The 25,922-nt window shown below is 53.0% G+C and overlaps 1 protein-coding gene across 1 annotated transcript in view; it reads left to right on the forward strand.

The window, feature by feature from the left end:
• The first annotated feature begins 366 nt into the window (after positions 1–366).
• CDH5 (cadherin 5) overlaps positions 367–25,922 on the forward strand; it is a 37,498-nt gene continuing 11,942 nt past the window's right edge. The window contains exons 1-7 of the mRNA XM_069550016.1: positions 367–540; positions 12,578–12,804; positions 19,766–20,054; positions 21,469–21,585; positions 22,449–22,613; positions 23,417–23,604; positions 24,861–25,111. Of these exons, the coding sequence (XP_069406117.1) occupies positions 12,601–12,804; positions 19,766–20,054; positions 21,469–21,585; positions 22,449–22,613; positions 23,417–23,604; positions 24,861–25,111 (1,214 nt within the window). The 5' untranslated portion in view covers positions 367–540; positions 12,578–12,600. The remainder of the gene's footprint in view (positions 541–12,577; positions 12,805–19,765; positions 20,055–21,468; positions 21,586–22,448; positions 22,614–23,416; positions 23,605–24,860; positions 25,112–25,922) is intronic.

Here is a 25,922-nt window from a genome sequence, read left to right on the forward strand (position 1 = left end):
CTGAGGCTCCCCCCAGGCCTCCCCAGCACCTTTGCAGTCGGCCCTCCCCCAACATGTCATGGGGTCACCTGGGAAAATCTGGTCTGTGTCCTGAGCTATAAAAGGCAGGGGATGGCACCAGCGCTTGGGGTTACAAGGAGCATGAACGAAGGCCCTTGGCAGGTGCTGGGCTCAAAGCCCCAGAGATGAGGCCTAGGGTTGGGGTCCAAGTGACATACCCGAGGCCAAATCTGAAACCAGGCCTCCATGGGGGCAGCCCGCCTGGGCAGGCCCATTGCGGGGCTTGCCCCCCTGCAGCCAGCTCGGCCCTCACAAATGGACAATAACAGGAAACCATGCTGATGGGGGCGGGGAGTGGCGGAGGGGGGACATGGGCTGGGGCCAGTTGGAAAACCTGCAGGGGCGGCGTCCAGGCCTCCCTCGCCGCTGGGTGGGGCTCCCCTCCAGAGGCTGTCGGCTGAGCTTCACAGCACTCCACGGTGCGCCCAGCCCCAGCCAGACAACCAGACGGAACAGATACACTGTGAGCCCACGGACACGGTGAGTGAGGGGCCTCGGCCTCCCCCTCTGTAGAATGGTCATCAGCGACTCCCCCAGGAAGAGCCGCTCCTGAGGTGGCCTGCGTCTCCTGGTTAGAGCGGGGCGGGGAAGGGGTGCCTAGTGGTGGTGCGGTGGGCACAGACGGATGTTCTCGGGGAGGGGGAAGCTCAGCTCTCCCACGGGTAGACTCCCAGACTTGAGGGCCCAGAGGCATCCGTGGGTGCCGAGCTCCGATGCTCAGAGGACAGGATTCCACCTGAGTCTCCCGGCACACCAGGGGCAACAGGCTGGCACCCAGGCGGCGCCCCTACTCCCGTGAGAGAGGGCTTATCCAGGCTGACATCCCCTCTCCCGAAGGCTCTGCGCTAGGAGTGGGTGAGGAGCCCCGAAAGGGGAGCTCAGAGCCTCGGCTCCCTCCCGGCCAGCCCCTGCCCCCATTTTTAGTACAGGCACGCTGATGCTGGCTCTGGGTACTTGAGGCCCTGCCTGTGGAATCCTGTCTCCTCCCTCCCCAGACCGCGGGAGCTGTGGATTCTGCCCCCAACACCCAGGAACACCCAGGTACTCGTAGATCAGTTGCCAAGAGACCTGGAAGCCCTCATATTTTAGAGAAGTTCTCCCAAAAGACTTGAAGGCAGGTGGTCTAGGGAGAGAGCCTGGCTTGGAGACCGTCTTCCTGGGTACAAGTCCCAGCTCGACCATAGGCTTCTGTGATTTTGGTTAAGTTACTCAGCATCTCCCAAACTCAGTTTGCGTGTCGGAACAATGGAGATGGTGGTTCTTTCAGGAGAATTCATTGTAAGGGCTGGAGATGAGGGCCACAGAAGGCTCTGAGGCACTGGAGCCCATTACTGTATACCACACCAGCAAGCTGATGAGTTAGACACAGCCTTTCTCCATTTCTCAGTCAAGGCAACTGAGATATGAAGTGAGATCTCATACCCCGAAGCCCAGGTTCTTCCCAAAACCACACAGCTGCTCACATGCCAGCCTCCTCATCTATAAACTGGAAGAAAGGGTCTTTTCATGAGTCAAGGGAGGTGATATATCCACTGGCACTGGGAATGAATTGTAGGAGAAGAGCTTTGAGAAATCACAGCTGAATTTACCTGCCACCTGGAACTGACCATGGCTAGAATGTCATTAAGGTTATGACCGCTGGGGTTGGTCAGTCCCCAGCAGGTGAGGGATGCGTCAGCTCATCTTCCAGCAGACACTCTGAGCAGCGACTCCGCACCAAGCACTATGTCTTTTCCCCACCCCCCACCCCATGGATGTTTCTGTCATGGGTCAGGGGCAGATAGGATCCTAACAGGAGATGAAGGGCATTCCAGGGGAGGCAGGGAGCCTGGGCAGCTTGATGGACCTGGACAAGCCAATGTGGCCAGAAGGTTTTAGAGCAGGGAGTGGTGGGAGGGCAAATGATGCTGAGGACCAGGGGTAAGTACCAGGACTGAGAGCCCTGGTTCATCTTCAGGCACTGGGGAGCAGTAGGACCCTCCCGACTGACCTGAGTCCAGCCACGTGTGGGTCCCAGCCTGGAGGGCAGCAGGAGATCAAGGGGACCAGGAGCTGCTGTGCCCCCAGGCAGCCCCGCCAATTCTGGCTTACCCCGCTAATTACCCCACTAATTGTGGTGAGGGGGTAGGCGAGGCGCCCACTGGCCTGGCAGGGGTTAAGCTGCCCGCCCCACAGTCTGGACCTGAGCGATTGTGCTGCTGAACAAGGGCCGGACACGGGGGCAGGAAGCCAGAGGGGCCATGCTTTTCTTCTCCCAAAGCTAGATGACTCACAGCTCTGCTGCTACCCCGAGGACACACAATGGACACAATGGCCACTAGCTCAGGGAAAAAAAATCTTTGAGCCCCCTTGCCGACGGAATCCATCCCTGCTACTTCCATCCCCTCTCTGTACCTCCGTGGTGTCTGCGAAGCTACTAAAAGAATTGCCAGTTGAGAGACAGAACCACAGAGGCTGAGAGAAACTGAGCAGCCAGTCCAAGGTCACACGATTACTGTGAAATGAAAGCAGGATATGAATGAGGCCAGCCCCTTCTGACCCCACTGCCCTGCCACACTCCATAGGGAAGCCTGGAGGGGGAGAAGCCGCGGTGGGGATTGAACCGGACAGTTCAAACCACAGAATCAGGCACCAGACTGAGCCAGGAGCCCAGCGATCCTGGAAGGGGAATGTTCTAGGAGACAAGTACTGCCCTGAGTAACCAGCTTCTTGCTGGAGAGATACTGGCAAGCCCATCCTAATCCAGCTCCAAGCTGATGTTGGGTGGAGAAATCACAGAAGAGTTCCTGGAGGAAGAGCAGGAGCCCCAGAAGGTGCTGGAAGGTCTTGGGTGTGCTCTCTGAGCTTCGGTCTTCTCGTTTCTCTAGAGCTGCATGGTCCCTAAGCTCACATGAGGACCACTAGGCCAAGCGCCACAGCATAAAGGTCGGATTCTGGCAGGTGCCGACACTGGGAGGAGGGGACAGAAGGGCGCAGGGCACTGGGCCAGGAAGGCAGCGAATGAGATTCCCTTGCACAGGCAAACAGAAAGGAGCAGCAGATGAGCCCAGGGCAGAACCAGGAAATGAGGTCAGGTGTGAATGCCCAGGGCAGAACCAGGATATGAGGTCACACCCACAGCTGCCAGGCCAGGCTGAGTGGGTAAGGTGAGAGTTGGGACACCCACACACTAAGCACCTACTGTGTGCTGAGCTCGGCACCCATGATCTCATCAACTCTCCATCAGAGATGAGGAGGCTAGAGTTCAGAGAAGGCAAGGAGTGGGCCTAAGGCTACAGAACCCAGGAGCAAAGAGGCAAGTGTGTAATGCTTGTTGCCCCCACTGACTGCCTCAGAGCCCCAGGCAAAGTCAGAAATCCCAGAGGAGGCTGGAAAAGGCTCTCCCAAGGGTGGGTTTTCTCTCCTTGAAGCTTGGAGCTGCCCCTTTAGGATATATCGGGGTGACCCAGAGACCCTAGCATGCATTTGTTTCAAATCACAAACTAGTCCTGATGAATTGGCAGTCCATGGCAACCCAATCCAGTACTCTTGCCTGGAAAATCCCATGGGCGGAGGAACCAGGTAGGCTGCAGTCCATGGGGTCGCAAAGAGTCGGACACGACTGAGCGACTTCACTTTCACTTTTCACTTTCATGCATTGGAGAAGGAAATGGCAACCCACTCCAGTGTTCTTGCCTGGAGAAACCCAGGGACGGGGGAGCCTGGTGGGCTGCCGTCTATGGGGTCGCACAGAGTCGGACATGACTGAAGCGACTTAGCAGCAGCAGCTCAAAGATTGTACTGAGGATTCAGGAGCTGAGTTCGAGTTCAGCAGGAAAGAACACTGTGATTTATCACCGATGTCTGCCATGAGTATGAAAAAGGCTGAGTGGCAACCCAGGACTTCTGTTTTGTCAGTCCTGCCTTCAGAGGTGCCCTGCACACGGGTATATGGTCATCAGGACCCATCAGAAGGATAATCTGATTGTCCTCAAAGGGCTGTGTGTCTGACAAAGTGGTGGGCTATCAGAGATGCTATTTGGGGACAAGGAGGAGCTTCTCTGAGTTGTTTCAACTATTGTACCTGCTCTGAGCACCCAAGGTGTTGTCTGCAGATGCGCAGATTTGTTTGAAACTCTGTGAGGGAGGAGGGAAGGAGACCAAGGCGGGCTTACAGTCAGTGATGGGGGCACTGGCTCCTCAAGGTCCTCTGGGCCTCGAGTTCACACAGCTGGATGCTGGGATGAAGGGGACACTGGCCCAGGCCCTGCCTGATCAGAGACACTCGGGAGTCCATCAGAAGATGTCATGGAGGACACGGACTGGGGTTTGAAAAGAAGCAGAGCGTTCACCCTGGGGCCACAGCAAGGAAAGGCATTCCGGGCAGAGGGAACAGCCTAGGCAAAAAGCCTGTTAAAGAGAGGAAGAGCACTGTGTACTGCAGAAACATCCAGTCCTCCTCTTGGCTGGGAGGGGCGGGAGGGGAAGGAGAGGAGAGCCAGAGGGTGGGCAGGGATGCTCAGGAACAGGGCCTCGTCCTGTAGGCGGTGGGGTGCCAGGGAGGAGCAGTCAGCAGGGCAGCAGCATGGGCAGCTCTGAGGGGAGCTGAGACAGGCGGCTGTTGGCAGAATCCCGATGGGAGGGGATCAGGTCTGGTACCCTCAGGAGCAGGTCATGGGGCTGAACAGAGCCCCAGTTCAGGATGAAGCCCCAAGGGGCCAGCTCACAGCTGCCCAGCCCCACCCCCAACACTTCCCATCCCTGTGGCTCCCGGGGCCTCACCCTTCATCCTCCCAGTATGGGTGACTGCCAAGGCCCAGCTGTAAATGCTGGGGCTCAAGGAGACAATTTGGGAATCCCTGAATGAGTTTGGGGATCACTGGCTCCAAACTCTGCCCTAGACTGAGGCTTGAGGTGGTGAGAGGGCAGTGGGGAGGGTGGTCCAGGGCCACACAGGGAGCAGGGGCTCCAGCACCCCACCCTGCAGGCTCTGGGCCTCTCCTCCCACCTCCCAGCCCCTCACCCTTGACCCAGGGTCCCTGGGCAGGAGCCCAGAGCCTGCAGGAGGCTGGGCTAGGGGGGAGTGTCCAGTGCACCCTCTGAGGCTTTGCCTGCGGCTGGGCTCTGCTGTCAGGTCTTGTCCCAGCTCACAGCAGGTGTGAGGACAGGAGAAGGGCCAGCCCCGCAGAGAGAAGACTCTTTGGGGGACACAAGTGTGTGCTTGCGTAGGCAGCACATATCTGTGTCCGTGTGGCCTGAGGATGTCGTGTGTGTTATCCTTGACCTGGAGTCTTTCTCTAGCCCACACCCAAGGGCCCTGTGGTCTGCGCAATAACCCCCTAAACCCAGACCCAACCCCTGAAACCTAAGGCTTGAACAGGTCAGGGCAGAACTAGCCCAGGCCTTGGCCAGGCTATCTGCTGAGCAGCTCCCAGCTGGTCCAGGCTTCCTAGGGTCCATTCAGCTACATAAAGCACAGCCTCTGCCCGCCCCATCTCCTCCTATATCCCCCCTTATAAAGAGCACAGAGCTGAGCAGACCTCACAGCCCCTCCAAAGCCAAACCCTAGTGACAGATGGAGGCCACAAAGAGAAAGGGACCAAAAGGAGTTCTGCCTGCTGTCCCACAGCGGGTCAGAGAGAGGCGGGGTCACTCCTGGGCTGAGACCCTCCGAAGAGTCAGGAGCGCCCACCTCCGCCCTCTCGCAGCCCCCTCTCCTCCTGCGTCACACCACACGCCACAACCTGAAACTGGGTTTCTCATCACATGGTCAGTGTCTCTACACGAGGGCGCAGCCTGTGTTTGCTGTCCACGTGTAAGTCAGTGCCTGGCATGTAGCAGATGCTTGAGAAACGTTTGCTGAATGACTGTACAACCCCTGGGCTCTACAGAGGGCTTCAGAGAGGTGGTGACATGTGACCCAAATCCAGGCAGAGGCAAGAGAGCATCAAGGGCAAGGGCTGGAGACTGACTAAGCCTGAGAGGCGTCACTGTCCTCCAGGCTGGGGCTACTCTTGGAGGCTCACCAAGCACCCTCAAGACCCAGACAGGGAACTGGAGAGGGGCAGAGGCACCCCGCCTCCCCACCACCCCCAAGCCCAACCTCCACCAGCGCGGCTCAGCCCTCAGAGCCACACCTCTGTCCTCAGGCCGAGGCATCCAGGTTCTGAGCTCCGTGGCCCCACACACTGTGGACATACACCCAGACCTGGGAATTCTCCAAGGCCGTGACCTCCCCGCTGGCCCCCACATGCTCCAGGGTTCCCCTACCCCTTCTCCTGGGCTCCATATACCCACTACCAGAGGGCCCCCTGGACCTTCCCAGACTGACCGAGGACACAGAGGACCTGTCTTCACCCATCAGTCCATTGGAAGCTGCCCCTAAAGCCACTGGCAGAGCTTCAGGGATGAAGCATCGTCACAGATCCTGGATTAACAGGGAGAGGCCAGACCCTGGCCCCTGGGTGCCCAGCAGGCACCTCTGAGTAGCCGAGCAAATCCCCCATCCCCAAGGCTGTTGTCAGGCAAGCTCCCTGGCTGCTTGGTGGGCATTTCTCAGTACAGACATCACTTCCAAACTCCTCAGTCCCTCTGCGTATCTGTGGTACCCAAACCCAGCCAGCAGCAGCCTGATCTCTCCAAACACTTGTGAGAAACACCAAGAGACATGGCTTCTGCTTACAGGAAAGGAAAGGGCTAAAATAAGCCTGACCCCAGCTGTGCGCTGACCGCACCTCCAGAGGTACAGCCAAGGGCAATTTTGTTTCCGGCTGTGGGTCCAACAAATCCTGCCGGCTGACTTCCTCTCCAACTGTAGGACGAGGAGGAACAGTTTCTTGACAAACCCTTCCCCTCAGGAGCCCATTTAGGTAAATTTCTAACCGAAAAGACAAAAGACAGAAATACAGGGGCTTTTTAGAAGGAAAAGTCCCTCAGGGCCCTCTGAGACTGGGTGTAAGAGAAGCCCAGGATTTAGAAAAAAAGACAGATCTGCATGAGGGTTCCAGATGTATGACTTACAAGTTGTTATCTGAGCTTCACTTTCTTCCTCTGTGAAGTGGGGGTGATAATTCCTGCATGCTGGGGATAGTGTGAAGACTACATGAGACAGAATCTATGAAAGCCAGCATGGAGAACAGCTTCTTCTTATTATCACTATTGTTATTATTACTATTATGATGATGATGATTATTACATGATAGAGACAGAGTGCCATGAAGGAAAAACACTACTTGGGATGAAAGGTAGCCTAAGTTCATATCTTGGCTCCACCGCTTGCTGCTATGTCACCCAGGAGGACTCCGTCTACCTCTCTGAGCTTACCTGCAAAACGGGATTACTGACAACTATCTCACAGTTTGCAGGGTTTAAGTGAGACGAAGTTTCAGCATGCCACTGAGGAGGCATTCAGGAATGATGCCCCCAGCAAAAAGGGCAGATCTGGGCAAGCACACCAGGGTCCAGCAGGGGAGTGAGATGGGGCACGTGGTCCTCCTCTCCCAAAGGCCCCACCTCCAGAGTCCTGGCCCCTCACTGCTCAGAGAGCTGAGCATGCAGAGCCCAGCAAGGGACACTCCAGTGACATGAGGTGACTCTACAGGAGCAAGCACCAGTCCTGGGTGCCAAGGGATTTCTCTCCAGGGCTCACAGCAGAGAGCGATTCCTCTTCTAGACACACAATAGGATCCAAGGGGCTTTTCTGCACATTCAGAGGACATTCCGGGGCTGGGGATCAGCCAAAGCCACCGAGAGGATGATGTCTCCCGTGAGCCACGTGGCCGTAGCCTGTGACTAGCGGCCTCTGCTGTACTGAAGGCCAATGTGGTTGTTTGTTTGTTTGGCTGTTGCCTGCTGGCAGCCCCAGGACCACTGCCCTATCCAAGAGGCTGCAACAAAGAGAAAGCCACATCCTCTTCACTGTATCAGATAGAGTCCCAGCTGAAAACATCAGTTACCCCTGGCATTCCAAAGAAGAGATTTTATGAAGGAAAGATAGAGCTGTGAGCTTAATCATGGGAACAAATGGGATGTTGAGGCCTGTAGAAGCAGGAAGCAGGCCATCCCAGGACCAAGGGGACTAAGAAGAAGGGAGGGTGTTTCCAGAACCCAGTGAGGGACTGATGGGAGTTAACAGAGGCCAGCAGGATGGAGAGATGCAGCCACAGGAGGAATTAGGAACCAGAGCAGAGAGCAGTGGGGAAGAAGTTCCTGACTTCTCTCCTCCTATCCTCAAGACGCCCGCTGCAGACCCTACTGGCCAAATATCTGAAGCTCAAGCCAGAAAGCCCAGGGTCAGTCCCCTTGACACAGAGCAGAGGTCAGGGGAGGGGCAGGGGAAGTGGATCCAGCAGGGTGGGAACATGCCCCCAGCCAAATGGCTGAGTAATAAGGAACAAAAGTGGTAAGCTGACTACTCAGTGGAGCAGAACAGAGCATCAGCAAGGATTCATACACATTTAGTTTCATTCTTACCTACTGTTTTTAAAAAATTCAGGCCTGAAAATAACCCTGAGAGGCAGACACTAGTGTTCCCATTGCACAGATAATGAGACTGAGGCTCAGAGAGGTGTCACGCAATGACAAAGCAGCGCAACTGACGTTCTCTGAACCCAGAGCCTGCAGTCACAACCATCACCCTGCTCCACGTCACCCCACAGAGGAGAGAGCCATGTGCCATGTGTGACTGGGCCTTGGGGAGCAGGAAGGATGGGCACAGGACAGGCGGAAAGCTCTTCTCCAGGAAGAGAAGGAAGCTGTGATTTGAGCCCAGCAGTGGGAACTGGTCCCCAGCCCTGGGACCAACCCCAGGCGATGATGTAATGGAAGATGCCCACAGATGCGGGAGGTGCAAGGTGGAGACCAGAGATGGCTCCCCAGAGGAGTCTGAGCTCAAAATTCCGGATGAGAAGCGCACCAGACAGGGAAAAGAGGGAAGACCTGTGGGGCTGTCCTGGGCCACTTCTCCTCCCTTGGTCTCCTTCACGTTCCAGCCTCCCAGTCTGAGCACCAGCCACACGACACGACCGTCTGCAGCTGCTCCAGCCCCGACTTCTCTCCCACTTCAGATCAGGTCTCTTGCGGCTCCCGGCCACGGCCACGGCCACAGAGACGTCTCATAGCAACTCCAACCTGACACAGCCCACACAGACCTGGTGGCTCCACCACCCACCCATCCTCCAAATCTCAGCAAAAGCCCTGACCTGAGACTGCTCAGGCCAAAGACTGGGGGACCAGCCTCGATTCCGCACAGCTTGGCCTGGGGCCCCGTATCTCTTCAAGCTCTGTTTCCATCATCACATCTCCTTTTTTCTCGTTCTGATCTTCCTGCCTCCATCTTCTTAAGGACGCTGTGATTGTACTGGGTCTATCCACATAATCCAGGATAACCTCCCTATCTCAAGACCCTTAACTTGACCCTATCTGCTACAAGTCCTCGGCCATGGAAGGCGGCTAGGGAGGGGGACATGGACATCTTTGAGGAGCCACCATTCAGCCTACCACCCTGACCTGGTCCCCTCTCTGAAGCCCCACAGACTGCTCATTTCTCTCTGACCCAAAGGCCTTCTCTTTTGTTTCTTCAGACAAATGAACCGTTTTCTTCTACCTCGGGGCCTTTGCACTTGCTGGTCCTTCTGCCAGGGATTCCCTCCCTTCCCCTGGTATTCCAAGGGCTGACACTCCAGTAGTCATCTCTTTTGAGAGGCCTTCCCTGGCCTTGGGAGTCTCAGCCAGCTGCCCTCTCGCCCTCTGCTGTGCCCCTCAGCATAATTCCCTGAGGGCCTCTGACCAGCAGCCGATGCTTTTCCTCATGTCCTTATTTTCCTGGGGTTCCCCCAACAGCGCACATTCCCCAAGGACACGTCCTGTCTGTCCTGCTCACTGCTGCAACTAATGCCAAACACACAGTAGAGGCTCCGTTCACGTTCGCTCAGGGCCTGGCCTCAGGAGTTAGTCCTGCCCAGGGGCCTGAGAATTCTCTCTTCCCCTTTCTCAGTTTCACTTCTGTTTGCTTCACTTTTTTATTTTTTAAAAAAACTTTTTAGTTTATATTGGAGTATGGCTGGTTAACAATGTTGTGATAGTCTCAAGTGGACAGCAGAGCCACTCAGCCACACGTACACATGTATTCATTTTCCCCCAAACTCCCCTCCCATCCAGGCTGCCACACAGCATTGAACAGAGTTCCCTGTGCTGTGCAGTAGGGCCTTGTTGGTAACCCATCTTATTTATTTTTGATGTTATGTATTTATTAGGCTGTGCTGGGTCTTTGTCACTGCCCAGGTTTTTCTCCACTGCAGTGCACAGGCTTCTCACTGCGGCGGCTTCTCCTGTTGCTGAACACGGGCTCTGGGGTGCGGGCTTCAGCGGTTCTGCTTCCTGGGCTCTGGAGCGCAGGCTCAGCAGTTGTGGCACTTGGGCTTAGTTGCTCCGCCACATGTGGGATCCTCCCAGATCAGGGATTGAACCCGTGTCTCCTGCCTTGGCAGGCTGATTCTTTACCACTGAGCCACCAGGAGAGCCCAGTAATGCATTTTAAACATAGCAATGTGTATATGTCAATCCCAAACTCCCTAACTATCCCTTCCCCCCACCCTTTCCTACTTTTTCATTCATGAGTCACTTCTCACTTGAGGGATACAGAAAGCAGCAAGACATGCAGGTCATTTCCAGGCAAAGAAGGAAATGACCTCCCGGGCCTGAACCCCGTGAGGCTGGCCAGGGGTCACAGCTGCGCTGCCTCTGAGTTAGGACGGCTTCCTGGCAGGACTCTCAGCTCCTCGTGCCTTTGTTCACTGCCTTCCTCCGGGCCCGAAGCAGCTGCCCTTTTCACAGCCCACCTCGAAGGGCATCGGGTCTCTTTCGGTTCAACCGCCTCATTTAGGACTGAGGAAATGGACCCAAAAGCCTTCCCAGGCACACGGCACTTGCCCTCCAGGCACTGCCCTACCCCAACCCTGCAAGCCCTCTTCCTCCCGGGCCGGCAGCAGGGGCCACAGGGATGCTGGGTGCTAAGATCAGCAGGCCCAGGAGCCAGTCTACAGACACCCTCAGCCCTCACTGAGGACAGCCTGGCGCCACCGTCTCAGAGAAAATGTTACTAGAGTTTAGAAACTTCCTGTGCTGTGCCCCTCCCTCCAGCCAAGGCGGGGGACGGCCAGGGTGGCAGCCTCCCACCCAGCACCCAGTGGGCCCCTCCTTCTCTCCAGATGGGAGCCCTGGTTCTCCCACACAGCACCCCTCTTCCTCTGAACCCTCCCAGGAGCCACAGGTCAGTGACACAGGGCCCAGCATGGGTATAGGCTGAGGGGTCAGGGCTGAGAGGGCACAGTGACACCCCCTGTGGGGCAGTGAGAAAACCCCCCTTCCTTCTGGAACTCAGGGTGAAGCCAGGCCCTCTCTCTCTGCGTGACCCCAGATTCCCCACCAGGGTAATCCCACACCCCAAGGGTTGCCTTCAATGGGATCTTGTGCTTAAAAGGACCTTGTGCTGGGTTTCATGTTCTTCTGTCTCCGTCCCTCGATTCTTAATAACTTTTGTAAAAAGGACCCCATGTTTCCACTATGTACTGGACCCCACACACTATGAAGCTGGTCCTGTGAGCCCAGCCTCTCAACACTCCCACCCCACCCCACCCCTGCTCTCGTGACAGCTCCTAAGCTGATCACCAACTGTGAGCTCGGGGTCTGGTGAGGGCCTGACCCTCTGGGTTAAGACATCCAGCTTTCTTAAGAGCCTTCTGAGCCTTCTGAAGACAGCATCAAAGTAGCGCTGCTACAGGGGTTCTTGGGCCAGCCAGGGGGCATATTTGCTCAGACAAGCCTTTAAATCCCATCCCACAGCAGGTGCTAGGACAAGAGAGGACAGAAAGAAAAAGCAGAAACTTTGGGGCCAGGCCAATTCAGTTTGAGTTTGACTCTGCAGCTTAGAGTCTGGGTGAGCTGGGAAATGTTACTAAACCTCTCTTTTCCTCAGCTCATCTATAAAGTGAGGGCTACACACACCCACCTCCAGGGTTATTGGGAGGATTAAGTGAGATAATACATATAAAGTTGATATTTATTATTCTGGTGACATTTTTACTTTTTTACGACAGTTATTGATAAGTGTCGGTTGTTGAGGTCAGACAACAGTGCTCTAGCCTCAGGCCCACCATTTGCTCCAGCATGAACGTCTCACGTCTGTGCCTCAGGTTTCCCACGTGTAAAGCGAGGATAAGCTGGGCGTCCCCTGCACAAGGCTCCGGGAGCTCTCGCTCACATCAGCATCACCCTCTCCTCCAGCAAATCTCTCCTACAGCTCTCCTTTGGGCTCCCCGTCACACTTGCTTGCTTCCCCTCCAGCACATGCGAATCTTAAGAAGGAGTTGTTTCCACGTCCTTCATCCCCTCTTGGACTTGGAGCTTTGTGGGGGCAGGAACAGGTCCTGGTTCTGCTGGGCTGAGCAGAGAGTGGAGGACGAAGGGTTAAATGGGTCAGTGCTCCCTGGGAGATGCTCGCACCGCAAGTGGCCTGATGGTGTGTCCCCTCTTCCCTCAGAGCTGGGCCTCCCCCCTGGGAAGATGCAGGCACTTGTGATGCTACTGGCCGCAGGGGGCACCTGCTACCTGGGCCTGCTGGCTGCAGCTGCAGCGGCCGCCAACCCTGGCCGACCCAACGCCCTAGGCTCGCTGCCGGCTCACCGGCGCCAGAAGAGAGATTGGATCTGGAATCAGATGCACATTGACGAAGAGAGAAATGACTCGCTGCCCCATTACGTGGGCAAGGTAAGCCTTAGGACCCGGAGCAAGAGAGGGCTCAGCGGCAGGCGGCCCGCAGCGTTGGTGGTGATGGGCAAGACTCTGATGGGGGTGGCTGTAGGGTTAGAGATGATGGCTGCGAGGGTGATGGTCATAGTGGGAGAGACAGTGGAGGTGGCGGTGGCGGTGACTAGGAGAAAGCAGACAAGGAGAGAGTGGTGGTGGTGGTGACTGGGAAGGGGAAGGTGGTGGGAGCGATGATGACGATCGTGGAGGTGATGGTGGTGGTGGAAGTAATGCTGCGCACAGGGTGCATTTTTCTCCCAGACTTTGGTCTGTGGCCTGAATATCACTGGCAGAAGGACCACCCCATGCACAGTTAAGGAGGCCAGTATAGTCTGAGGGTCCAGGACTTAGGGTGGGACCAGTCAGTTCAGTTCGGTTCAGTCACTCAGTCGTGTCCAACTCTTTGCAACCCCATGAACTGCAGCACACCAGGCCTCCCTGTCCATCACCAACTCCTGGAGTTCACTCAAACTCATGTCCATTGAGGCAGTGATGCCATCCAGCCATCTCATCCTCTGTCGTCCCCTTCTCCTCCTGACCCCAATCCCTCCCAGCATCAGGGTCTTTTCCAATGAGTCAGCTCTTCGCATGAGGTGGCCAAAGTACTGGAGTTTCAGCTTTAGCATCATTCCTTCCAAAGAACACCCAGGGCTGATCTCCTTTAGAATGGACTGGTTGGATCTCCTTGCAGTCCAAGGGACTCTCAAGAGTCTTCTCCAAAACCCCAGTGCAAACGCATCAATTCTTTGGCGCTCAGCTTTCTTCACAGTCCAACTCTCACATCCATACATGAGCACTGGAAAAACCATAGCCTTGACTAGATGGACCTTTGTTGGCAAAGTAATGTCTCTGCTTTTGAATATGCTGTCTAGCTTGGTCATAACTTTCCTTCCAAGGAGTAAGCATCTTTTAATTTCATGGCTGCAAGCACCATCTGCAGTGATTTTGGAGCCCCCCAAAATAGAGTCTGACACTGTTTCCCCATCTATTTCCCATGAAGTGAAGGCTGCTTTAAATCTGCCCATCTGAGAGGTCTTCAGGTCCTGAGCAGATGTCTACAGAATTGTGCTGGTAACAAAGTTCATCATCCAGGCCACAGTTTGCCATCTCTAGTCAAGGCCTTTGGACTTCCTCAAAAACCCCTTTCTCTCAGACCACCCACTCAACCAGATTCTAAGACAGCCATAACAAGGTGTCTGACCCAAGCCTGCCCTCCAGGGCAGTGTCTATGACTCTAACCCTCACTTCATCCCTTTGCAAACACGCCCATCAGTCACCTTCCTAGGGTTTGGAGCTACACTGAGTGACTAATGAACGATCTTCCTGTGTCAAAGAGCTGCTGATGTCAAAACCACTCTATTGAAAGGAGAGGCTCTAGTGGTGGAATTTCACACATGACAACAGGGAGATGGGTTAGGCTTTCCAAGAGTTTTCATTGAGGAGAAAAACTCCATTCAAGTGCTTTAAAATCTCACCATGTCAATTTCCTGGAAGCTAAACAGGTCAGCTAAAGAAAGATCAATGCCCTGGTGAGAGGAGGGGTGGTCCCAAGCACAGACTGGGCTCTAGAAGATAACTAGGGGCAAAGACAGACGTGGTCCCCACTATCACGGAGCTTGTGATCTAAAACAGGGGTTGACCACATGTCAACCAATGAAGTTAGGACACTCCTTCACACCACACTCAAAATGACTTATTACAGACTTAAATATAAGACATGACACCATAAAACTCAGAGAAGAGAACATAGGCAAAACATTCTCTGACACAAATCACACAAATGTTTTCTTAGATCAGTCTCCCAAGGCAAAATAAATAAAAGCAAAAATAAACAAAAGGGACCTAATCAAACTTACAAGCTTTTGCATAGCAAAGGAAACCATAAATAAACAAAAAGACAACATATAGACTGGGAGAAAATATCTGCAAAAGATGTGACAGACAGGGGCTTAATTTCCCAAATACATAAACAGCTCATATAACGCAATATAAAACAAAAAAAGCCAATCAAAAAATAGGCAGATGACCTAAGTAGACACTTCTCCAAAGAAGACATACAGATAGCCAACAGGCACATGAAAAGATACTCAACATCGCTAATTATTAGAGAAATACAAATCAATACTACAATGAGGTACCACCTCACACCAGTCAGAATGGTCATCAGCAAAAAGTCTACAAACAATAAATGCTGGAGATGGTGTGGTGAAAAATGAACCTTCCTATACTGTTGCTGGGAACGTAAAATGGTGCAACCAGTATGGAGAACAGCATGGAGGTTCCCTGAAAAGCTCAAAACAGAGTTACTGTATGAGCCAACAATCCCACTTTTGGGCATATATCCATAAAATATGACAACTCTATTTCAAAAAGATACATCCAACCCAAAGTTCACAGCAGCACTGTTTACAATAGCCAAGACATGGAAGCAACCTAACTGTCCATCAACGGATGGATAAAGATGTGGAGATATGCATATATATATAGGTGTGTGTGATGTGTGTGTGTGTGTATGCCATACAAAGAATGAAACACTGCCATCTGCAGCAACATGGACAGACCCAGAGGTCAGCATACTAAGTGAAGTCAGACAGAGTAAGACAAATATCATATGATATCTCATATGTGAAATCTAAAAACATGATATAAATGAACTTAATTACAAAACAGAAACAAACTTATGATTACATAGAAAACAAACTTATGATTACCAAAGGGGAAAGGGGAGGAATAAATTAGGAGTTTGGGGTGAGCAGATAAGCTATCATATATGAAACAGACAAACAAAAACGTCCTACTGTACAGCACAAGGAGCTATATTCAGTAGTTTGTAATAACCTATAATGGAAAAGAATTTCAAAAAGTGTGTGTGTGTGTATACATATATACGTGTGTGTGTGTCACTGCTGTACACTAGAAACTGACACAACACTGTAAATCAGCTATATTTCAATTAAACAAATACATGCATAAATAGGGGCCGAGAGAACTGCCCCACCACGCGGTTTTGAAAGTGAAGGTGTGGTTGCCTTCATGCTACAATGGCAGATTTGAGTAACTGTCCAAAGACCATATGACCCACAAAGTCAAAAGTTTTTACTATCTGGCCCTTCACAGGACCAGTTTGCCCACCCAGCATGTATTAGACAAAGAGCCCCACACATGGCAGATGGGGGCTCCCCGTGATTATAGAGAAACAGGCCAGAAAGGACCCTTAAATGGGGGAGGGTTCAGTCTGGCCCTAGTACCAGAAACGCCACTGAAGAGGGCAGTGGGGGCCAGCTGGGGAATCTCCACTTGCAGCCCTGCCCAAGGCCAGCTCCCTGGGCCCAGGCCTCCTCTGGCCACAAAGAATGGCTGGGAATTTTAGATCTTTCAGTCTGCCTTCAGAGGGGAAGAAGCTTGCCGCAGGGTCACACAGGGAAACCAGAAGAGCCCCAGGAAAGCGTAGGGCTCCTGACTCCCCACACTAGAGGAAAATGTCATCAGACCACCTACTCCTCTGCAGTGGGATGACTGGCCATGAATCAACTTCCAAAGAGAATGGCTGCCCCCAAGGAATACCACTGAGCTGAGTCAGGAACAGTCAGCAGAAAGCGGGGCTACGAGCAGCCCTGACAGACTCTGAACAGCTCGCCTGAGATTCTTTGCCCAGCAGGAAGAGCGTCAGGCCTGCTAGTCACTTGCCACCAGCACGCACTTGGCACCTGGCATGGGGCAGGGGGTGGGGAGGGAGCCCCGTGCAATCCCCACTCTGAGAAGCAGCGAGGCTGCCTGGAAAAGGCAAGGACAGGGCTCCAAGGCTCACCTCCTCACTCCAAAGACGTCATCTGAAGGAAGGAAGTCCCTGTTTATCAAGATCAGAGCCACAGAGCCTTTGTTTACAGAGCTGTTTGCTGGACAATGGGAATGAGACCTGAGCAGCCTTCTGAATCCACAAATATGGGTCAGCATAGCTTTTGGCATTGAGATGTTACATCCAAACATAGGGATAATTTTAAAAAGGGGAGGACCCCCCTAAAACCTATAACCTCAGTCTGTTTAATCATGAGCAAAACAGACTCTAGTAGGGGGGCATCTGACAAAACACCCGAGCAGCAGTCCTCAGAACTCTCAAGGTCATCAAAAACAAGGAGAGTATCATAGAGAAAGCAAGCTTTTGTTACCAAAGAAGAAAGTGGGGTAGGTGTGGGGGAGATTACTTAGGAGTTTGGAATTAATATCTACACACCAATATATATAAAACAGGTAAACAACAGAGACCTACTGGATAGCAACAGGGAACCATACTCAACCTCTTGTAAAAAACGTACAATGGTTTGAAAATAATCTGAAATAATCTGAAAAAGAACATGTATGTATGTACAACTGAATCACTTTGCTGTACACTTGAAACTAACACAATATTGTAAATTAACTATGCTTCAATTAAAAAAAAAAGGACAGTCTGAGAAACTATCCCAGCCTAGAGGAATTTAAAGAAACATAACAACCATTAATAGATGTAATGTGGTATCCTAGGTGGGATCGTAAAACAGAAAAGCACACTAGGTAAAAGCTAAGGAAATCTGCACAAACTACAGGCTTATTTAATAATAATATATAAACACTGGTCCATTAATTACAACAAACATACCATACTAATGTAATTTGTTAACAACAGGGAAACTGGGAGCAGGACGGATGGGAACCCTCTGTACTATCATCTCAGTTTTTCTATAAATCTAGAACTGTTCTAATATATAAAGTCTACCTAAGAGAAGTTGGAGGGAAGGAAAACAGAAACTTACCTTCACAGGATATCTTTTTTAACGCTATTGATTTGATAATATTGAGAAATTTTTACCAAAGTTGTTTAAGTATGAGTCAGATACAATGGTCAACTGAAAAAAAAAAAAAAGCACAATCTAAAAGTTGAGAGTCCTGTTTTATTTGGTAGACATTCTGAGGAATTCAAGCCTGGGAGACAGGACTCTCACGTCCCTCTAAGGGACTTCTGCAAAGAGGCAAGGTGGGGAGCCAGGATATACAGGAGGTTTTGCAACAAAGATCAGGTAGTTGGAACTTCAAAAGATTACTGTTAATTAAAGAAAAACAGACATCTCACAGAACTTAGCCCTTTTTCTGTGTATGAGAAGATGCCAAGGTCAGGGTTCACTGAAATCATTCCTTTGATGCACAGCTCAGCTCTCTGGGGTCAGTATCCTGTGCTTTCTCATCCTGAGTCTCCTCGGGTGCACCATCTGCTAGGAGGTGGGGCGGGGGTGCTGTAATATGATGGCTTGATGGCTGTAACATCCCTTGTTTACTAATATGGCAGCCAACATTTTTTCCATTGCCACAATCTTAGAATTTCAATGACTATCCAAGCAGATTCCTGCTCCCCTGGCTACCTTTCCCTACCTGGGTCCTAATGCACCCACGCAGCCAGGTGTGGAACGACCATCCTATCCTAACCTGGAGTAACTCACAGGGCCCACACTGTCCCTCCTCCTTGATCCCCACTGTCCCTTGCCCAGGCCACAGGCTCCAGAGCAGGCGTACCACTTCCTGCCTCCAGTTCATCCACTCATCACATGTCCTGGCTGCTGGGTTTGGGGCCTCCCCATGAACCACTTGCCCCCTGCACACTGTGCTCTAAGATGTTTCACCACCTCTAGCTACAGCCTCACTTCTCCGTCTCTCCAGCCCCCAAAGGGGAGGAGCCTCACTCCCAGTTCCCCCTTCCTCACTCTGAGACTCTTCTCTAAAAGCCTTGTCATCCAGCTTCTCAGTCCACCACCCTAATGCTGCTCTCCCCAAGGGCTCTGATGACTGCATCGTTGCTAAGCCTAAGGATGCTTTCCAGACGTCATGGGACTTGACCAGGCCCATCTTCATGCCACCTCTTCTGTTCTGAGACCCCTCTCTCTCTCCAGTCCTCCACCAGCCTTTCTGATGTAACACCTTCACTCAAGGCTCTCGTTCCAACTAACCCTTAAATGCTGCCCATCCTCAAAATCTCCTCTGCAGCTTCAAATCAGGCTCTGAGAGCAAGAGCACAGTCTGCGCTATCTCTATGCTCCCAGGCTGGCACTTCGTAGGGAGTTGATGATTTTGTTTTCTTTTATTAAACTGAACTTTGTTTTTTGAACATCCTAACCATCCATTAGAGAAGCACTCAACATGTATCATTTGTTTATGCTCCTAAGAATTTCTGTTTCTAAGATTCTATAAATGAAATGTTCAGCAATTCTAACCTTCTAATATCCTTTAACATATGGCTCTAGCATGAGTAACAACTAGCATTTATTGACAGCCTGAGCAAATTCCTTTACACATGTTATTTACCAAACCTTATTCCTAAGGACACTAACACCACGTGTTACAAAGGAAAAGGATTCAGTGGTCTAATGAGTATGGGAAATCCTGAGTTAAACAAAGCTTGCTGGAGTTCTTTTCTGCAGGACTAAATATTGAAAATATCCAAGAGGAGAACTTTTTTTTTTCAAGAAGAGAACATCTTATGTATCACTCCAAATCTAAATGGCTGGGGCCCAGTGATGTGCTGATAAACAGTTGACAACTAGCTTTTGAAGGGAAAAGCCCTGTTCATAGCCTTTGCCAATTTCCTTGGGGTAAATACTTTCCCCGTATCTGTTTCAAGCTACCAGCTTAAAGGCAGAGCGGGAGAGAGATGTGCACCAACACACCGTTAGCCAGGATTTCCATGATTAGACAGGACCAACATAAAAACTCAAGAACACAGTGAAATGTGGTAAAATTATTAGGGAGCAATAAGTTTTGAGGTCATCACCTTCATTTTTAATACAATTCATTTAACTGTACGCTTATAGAAGTGATTTTCAACAGTCCCATAGACTCACACAGGCACACAGCCAGCACTTGCCATCTCCAGCTCACGGTGCCTCGCCTCCTACAGATTAAATCGAGTGTGGACCGCAAGAACACCGAGTACCAGCTCAGAGGAGAGTCTGCCGGCAAGGTCTTCCGGGTCGACAAGAACACAGGCGATGTGTACGCCTTAGAGAGGCTGGACAGGGAGAAGATCTCCGAGTACCACCTCACTGCCCTCGTGGTGGACAAGGACACCAAGAGGAACCTGGAGTCTCCTTCCAGCTTCACCATCAAAGTTCACGATGTCAACGATAACTGGCCTGTGTTCACCCACCGGGTGTTCAACGCCTCCGTGCCCGAGATGTCAGGGATAGGTATGTGCTTGGTCTGTCCCTCTCCCTCTCCCCTCACACATCCCTGATCCAGAGGCACCTCTCCCATCAGCAGCTGCACTGCCTGGAGCAGGATTCAGTGAGGTCCAAGCAGCGACGGGGAGGCGTGCAGTGCCACTTGCCGGGACTTGGAAGGAACTCTGGTCCCTGAAGACTAAACTCTGACCTGGTCCCAGACAGAGCCCTGATGGTCTCTCTCACACACACACACATCACACATACCACACACATACACACACACACACACACATCACACACCACACACCATACACACACACACACCACACACATACCACACACACACATCACACACACCACACACCATACACACACACACCATACATACATACACAGACACCACACAAACACACACCCCATACCCCCCACACACACCACACATACACACACATCACACACACATACCACACCACACACACACACCACACACACACACCACACACACCACACACACACACACACCACACACCACACACACACACACACCATACACACACAGACACCACACACACACACCCCATACCCCCATACACACACCACACACACACCACACCACACACACACACCCCATACCCCACACACACACACCACACACACACCATACACACACAGACACCACACACACACACCATACCCCCACACACACACCACACACACACACACACACACACACACACCTTGTTACTCTTTGAAGCCAACCCCACCCACTGCTCTGACTCTCAGGGCTGGCATGCCGAGAACATAGACTTCACACATGAAGGAGGCCAACTCTGCCATCAAGATAAGGGGTTACCTTTAGGGTCCATTCAGGAGTTGCGGGGGAAGCGGTGGAGAGGGACACACCTCATCCCCAGGTATCTCACCAGCCTGGACCCTAGGCCCCCAGAGGAGACTATTTCTTCCTCAATTCTACTCCCAGCCTCCAGGGGATGCAAGAAAAGAGCTCCCATCCCCACCCCTTCGTCCAGGCTCTCTGGTTAGGGCTCAAGACCAGACCTTCTTGTTAAGCCTGGGGAGCCTGGAGTTCAAGGGGAAAGACATGCGACACCCAGTCTTTTGGGACCCTTCCTATTCTCTTGTTCTCATGCTTCCAGGAGCAAAAACAGAGCAGCTCTTCCTCTGTTTCTCTCCATGACTGCAGACACTCACCCCTCCCCTCATTTCCCCCATAAAAGAAAACCACTGCTCTCTTCACCCTACATGTTTGACTGGCTGGGCCTCCGCCACTGTCAGCACTTCAGCGCCAGGCAGGCTCCTCAGAAAACAGGACCCGGGAGAGGGGGTTCAGGGGACAGCCTGAGCCCCATCTGCCCTCATCTGGGAATGGGGTGAGGGGCTGGTGGTCACAAGGCAGTAACCCTGGACTCTCTCCCGGCAGGGACCTCGGTCATCCAGGTCACAGCAGTGGATGCAGATGACCCCACAGTGGCAGATCACGCTTCTGTCGTGTACCAGCTCACAAGGGGAAAAGACAGTTTCGACATCCGTGGCCCTGGTCCGTGTGACTAACCCCCCTGGGCAGCACTGGCTTGGAGCGGGTGGAGGTGTAGGCACAGAGGGAAGCCCAGTCTGACAGGCGTCACCAAACACTGACTCGCACTGTCCCGTGGAGGCGGTCGGTACCACGCGTCAAGACAAGGGGGCTGGTGAGGGCAGGAGGCAGACAGGTGCCCAGGATGTGAACTCAAGTCCAGGGACAAAAATCCACCCAAGCAGTGACACGAGAGGCAGACGAGAAGGCTGGTTAGCAGCTCTGGCTATGGAACCACACAGATCTGGTTTCCAACCCCATCTCTGCTGCTCACCACTTCTAAAGACCTTGGGCAAATCAACCAACCTCTGAGCACTGGCGAGTCCTCATGGTGAAAATGGGGAAGGTTATATGCACGCACCCCATACAGGAGCTGTGAAGTCTGAATTAGATGACGTATAAAGAGCATGTGGCTCGTTGTCATTAGCCATCACATGTGACCTAAAAAAACTGTAAGGACTGAGTCTTTAGAGAAAGACAAAAGTCCAAGTGGTCAGGCCTGGGGCATGCCACCATTCAGAACAATGGCGAATACACAACCTATGCTGCACTGAGGCATAACCCATCACAGCACTTTGCTCACTCTGAGCCTAGATGTGGCCTCAGGCTCTTTCTCGGTCCACAGTGGACAAAAGTGTTTGTGTGGCTTTGGCCTGACAGTGCAGGGCGTGGAGATGGGTGGTGGATCTCCCCTGGCTCTTGGCCCTGGCTGCACAGGGACGTCACCCAGGAGCTCTGAAGTCACGGCTCTCTGGGTAGCGTCTGGGCATCCATATTCTTTAAAAGTTCCTCAGGTAGCATGGTTCCTGACAGGACACGTTTTGCAGGACTCATTGTCACCATGAACAAACACCTGGACCGAGAGACGCAGGATAAGTACGAGGTCGTGGTGGAAGCAGAAGACGCCCAGGGCCGCCGGGGGGAGTCAGGCACAGCCACTGTGCTCGTCACTCTGCAGGACGTCAACGACAACTTCCCCATCTTCACCCAGTGTGAGCCCCCTCCCTGGGCCCGGGTGGGGGCGGTGCTCTCAGGGAGGAGCCTGGCATCCATCCGCCTCTCCCTGCACCCCACAGCGAGCCTACATCGGAGATGGCTTCCCGGCGCTCCCCGTCTCTGCACATACTCCCAGGGCTGCACACCTGGCCTGCCAGGGCGCCCTCTTGGGCCAGCAGCAGATCATACTCTCTGTTGTGTCCCACATGCCCAGAGTCCCACTAACAGACAGGACCAGTTTCACCCAGTTTCCATGAGCTCGGGAAAACCCACGAGCTGGGGAGCCAGGGTTCAGCAGAGCGCCAGAGCCAGGGCTGGGCCCTGACCCACCCACAGACTGACTCTCCCCACAGGAAAATGTCCAACAGGAGCTCTTCACACGCGGTGGGTGGGGAGGAGGTCAGATAGGCTCATCACCTGCACCTCCAAGGCTGATGTCACTCAGAGGCTCAGCCACTGCAAGGACAGGCCAGTGTACCCTGAAATGACCTCACTGTGAATGGTGAAAGCTCCTCAAAGGCAGGGCTTCTCCTCTTGGCAGTTGACAGATCCCCCAGCAAAGTGCCTGACATACAGGGGGTGCTTGATAACTACTTGTCAGATGGATGAAGGGATGAAAGGACAGATGAGTAGAACCTCTGTGCCTTGAGACCCAAAATTCCAGAGGAATTACTACTACTGCTGCTGCTACTTTATTGTGCCTGTTGCTTGTATCAGAACATACTGGGATAGTATATGCGACAGTTACCTTGTCTACCTCATTAACCCCATGCCCTTTGGGGCGCCCCTTCTGCATCAGCCAGGTACACATTTTCTGTGCCAGAAGACATCCGCGTGGGCAGCCCCCTGGGCTCTCTGTTTGTTGAGGACCCAGATGAGCCCCAAAACCGGAAGACCAAGTACAGCTTCGTGCAGGGCGAGTACAGGGACACCTTCACCATCGAGACGGACCCCACCCACAACGAGGGCATCATCAAGCCCATAAAGGTTCGCAGGCCTGCAGCTGTGGCATCAGATGGGGGGCTGGGGGCCCTGGCATGCTCAGGACTCAGCCAGGGGCTGCTCCTGGGTCAGAGGCCACCAAAGGTCCACGTTTGGGCCAGCGTGGAGCAGGCCATGTGCTCGTGGATCCTGTGACCCTGGAGCTGGGACGTGGAGCCACGAGAGAAGGGTCAGTCCCTTGGGCTGGGCTACCCCAAAACCAGACCTTGAGGCAAGGACTTAGGTGTATACAGCTCATTTGGGGGGTGATCTCAGGAAGCCCCCAGGAGCAGTGAGATGTAAAACAGAGGACAGTTAAGATAGGCTCCTTAGTGAGCAGGTGATCACTGTGGGTGAGTGGGAAACGGTCCCACTGGGGACATCTAGGCAACTATGCGGAACATGCTTCTGAGTCGCAGCAGTTGTGGGCTGCCTGAGGGCTCCTGGGGGCCCACTTCCTGGCACTTTCTGATCTGCCCTGGGCGCTGGTGAGGACAGCCCTGGTAGAGTACAGGTGCTTGCAGCCAAAAGCTGTCAGTGTGTAAGGACACAGTGAATACCATGGGGATGGGGTACCCACTGGCAGTGGCTGCTGCAGAGAGGGCAGTCAAACCAGCTGAATCTAGAAGAGGAGAGAAGGTCTTCCAGGGGCACAAACTGCCTCCAGAATGGCCACGCCGAGGACTAGGGGGCCCAGGCCAGGGATCTCCTCCTCAGAGAGGACACTCAAACCCATGTACCTGAGCCAGACCACTCCTCCAGCAGACCTCTCTGGAGTCCTTCTCTGATCCAGCCCTGTGCTGGGAACTGGATATACCCAGGGGAGTCGAACAGCCCCCATGGTACCAAGGCTCTCGGCCAGTAGGGAGGACACACACACGCACCAAAGGGGACCCAGGCAGGAACGAAACTATTGTCAGGAGGGGCAGGAACAGGCTCAGTGAGCACATCTGGTTACGTTTGGACAGGCTCCTTGATGGGGTGAGGAGGAGTGTGGCAGGCAGGCAAGAGACTTGAGCAAAGGCACACAGAAAAGGCACGGCTTTGAGGAGCTGTGGGAAGAACCACTAGTCTGTGCTCCCCTTATAGCAAGAGTATGGCTGATGTGCTTGGTGTCTCCAGTTCTCAGAATAGAGCCAAGGTCAGGACGAAGCTGAAGATAGCCAGGCCACAGGCCCCTCATCTGTGCAACAGGTGTCGTCCCAGCACTACCGTGCAGGGCCTGGTTCAGAGCAGGAGCTCACCACACTTTCCTCCCACAGCCTCTGGACTATGAACGCATCCCGCAATACAGCTTCACCATCGAGGCCACGGACCCCACCATTGACCTCCGCTACCTGGGCAGCACCTCCCCCAAGAACATCGCCCGTGTCATTATCAACATCACAGATGTGGACGAGCCCCCCATCTTCCAGCAGCCTTTCTACCACTTCCAGCTGCAGGAGAACCAGAAGAAGCCTCTGATTGGCTCGGTGCTGGCCAAGGACCCTGATGCTGCTCAGCGGGACATCAGGTAAGGGGGTGGAGGTCGTGAGGACGGGGATGATCATGGCCACACCCTGGCACTGAGGCTCCTACATCAGCTGGGCTGAGCCCAGGATGCCAAGGGGGAAACTGGCTGCTCCCAGCATGGACGCTGGGCTTGGGCAGTGGCAGGACAAGAAGCCCGAGCTCTTCCACTAACCCACGTGGCCAGGTATAATCTTGTCCTGCCCAGGTACCCACCTAGCATGGTCCTGGCCATTACAGCTGCCCACTGTCTGCTCTAGCTTGAAGGGGAGGTACAGGTTCCCACAGGTCCCATCTAGGGAGATCCGATGGTCAACAGCACAACCAACTTGACATATGTGAAATCCCTTCACTAAATATGTTTAATTCATGTGTCTTCCCAAAACCACAAAAGGGAAAAGTTTATTTCACACACTGAAACAACACAAAGACCTACAAAGAAAGCGTCAGTAACCCTGACTTCCAGACAACTCGCGTTCATGGTGTGCTGTGATCCTACCATGCCTTTCTTCATGACCACACAAACACCTACAGACATTTATGGTGGATTTGTCATTTGTTTCAGGGATCTGATGGTTTTAAATTTTTTCTGGATCACAGTATGCCCATTTTAGCTTCCCTAGTTTCTCAGGGGTAAAGAATCCGCCTTCTAATGCAGGAGACGGAAGTTCAATCCCTGGGTTGGGAAGATCCCCTGGAGAAGGAAACAGCAGCCCACTCCAGTATTCTTGCCTGGGGAATCCCATGGACAGAGGAGTTTGGTGGGCTATACTCCATAGCGCCAAGAGTTGGATGTGAATTAGCAACTAAAAAAC

The sequence above is a fragment of the Ovis canadensis genome, chromosome 14 (assembly GCF_042477335.2).
Source record: "Ovis canadensis isolate MfBH-ARS-UI-01 breed Bighorn chromosome 14, ARS-UI_OviCan_v2, whole genome shotgun sequence".
In the NCBI taxonomy this organism is placed as follows: Eukaryota; Metazoa; Chordata; class Mammalia; order Artiodactyla; family Bovidae; genus Ovis; species Ovis canadensis.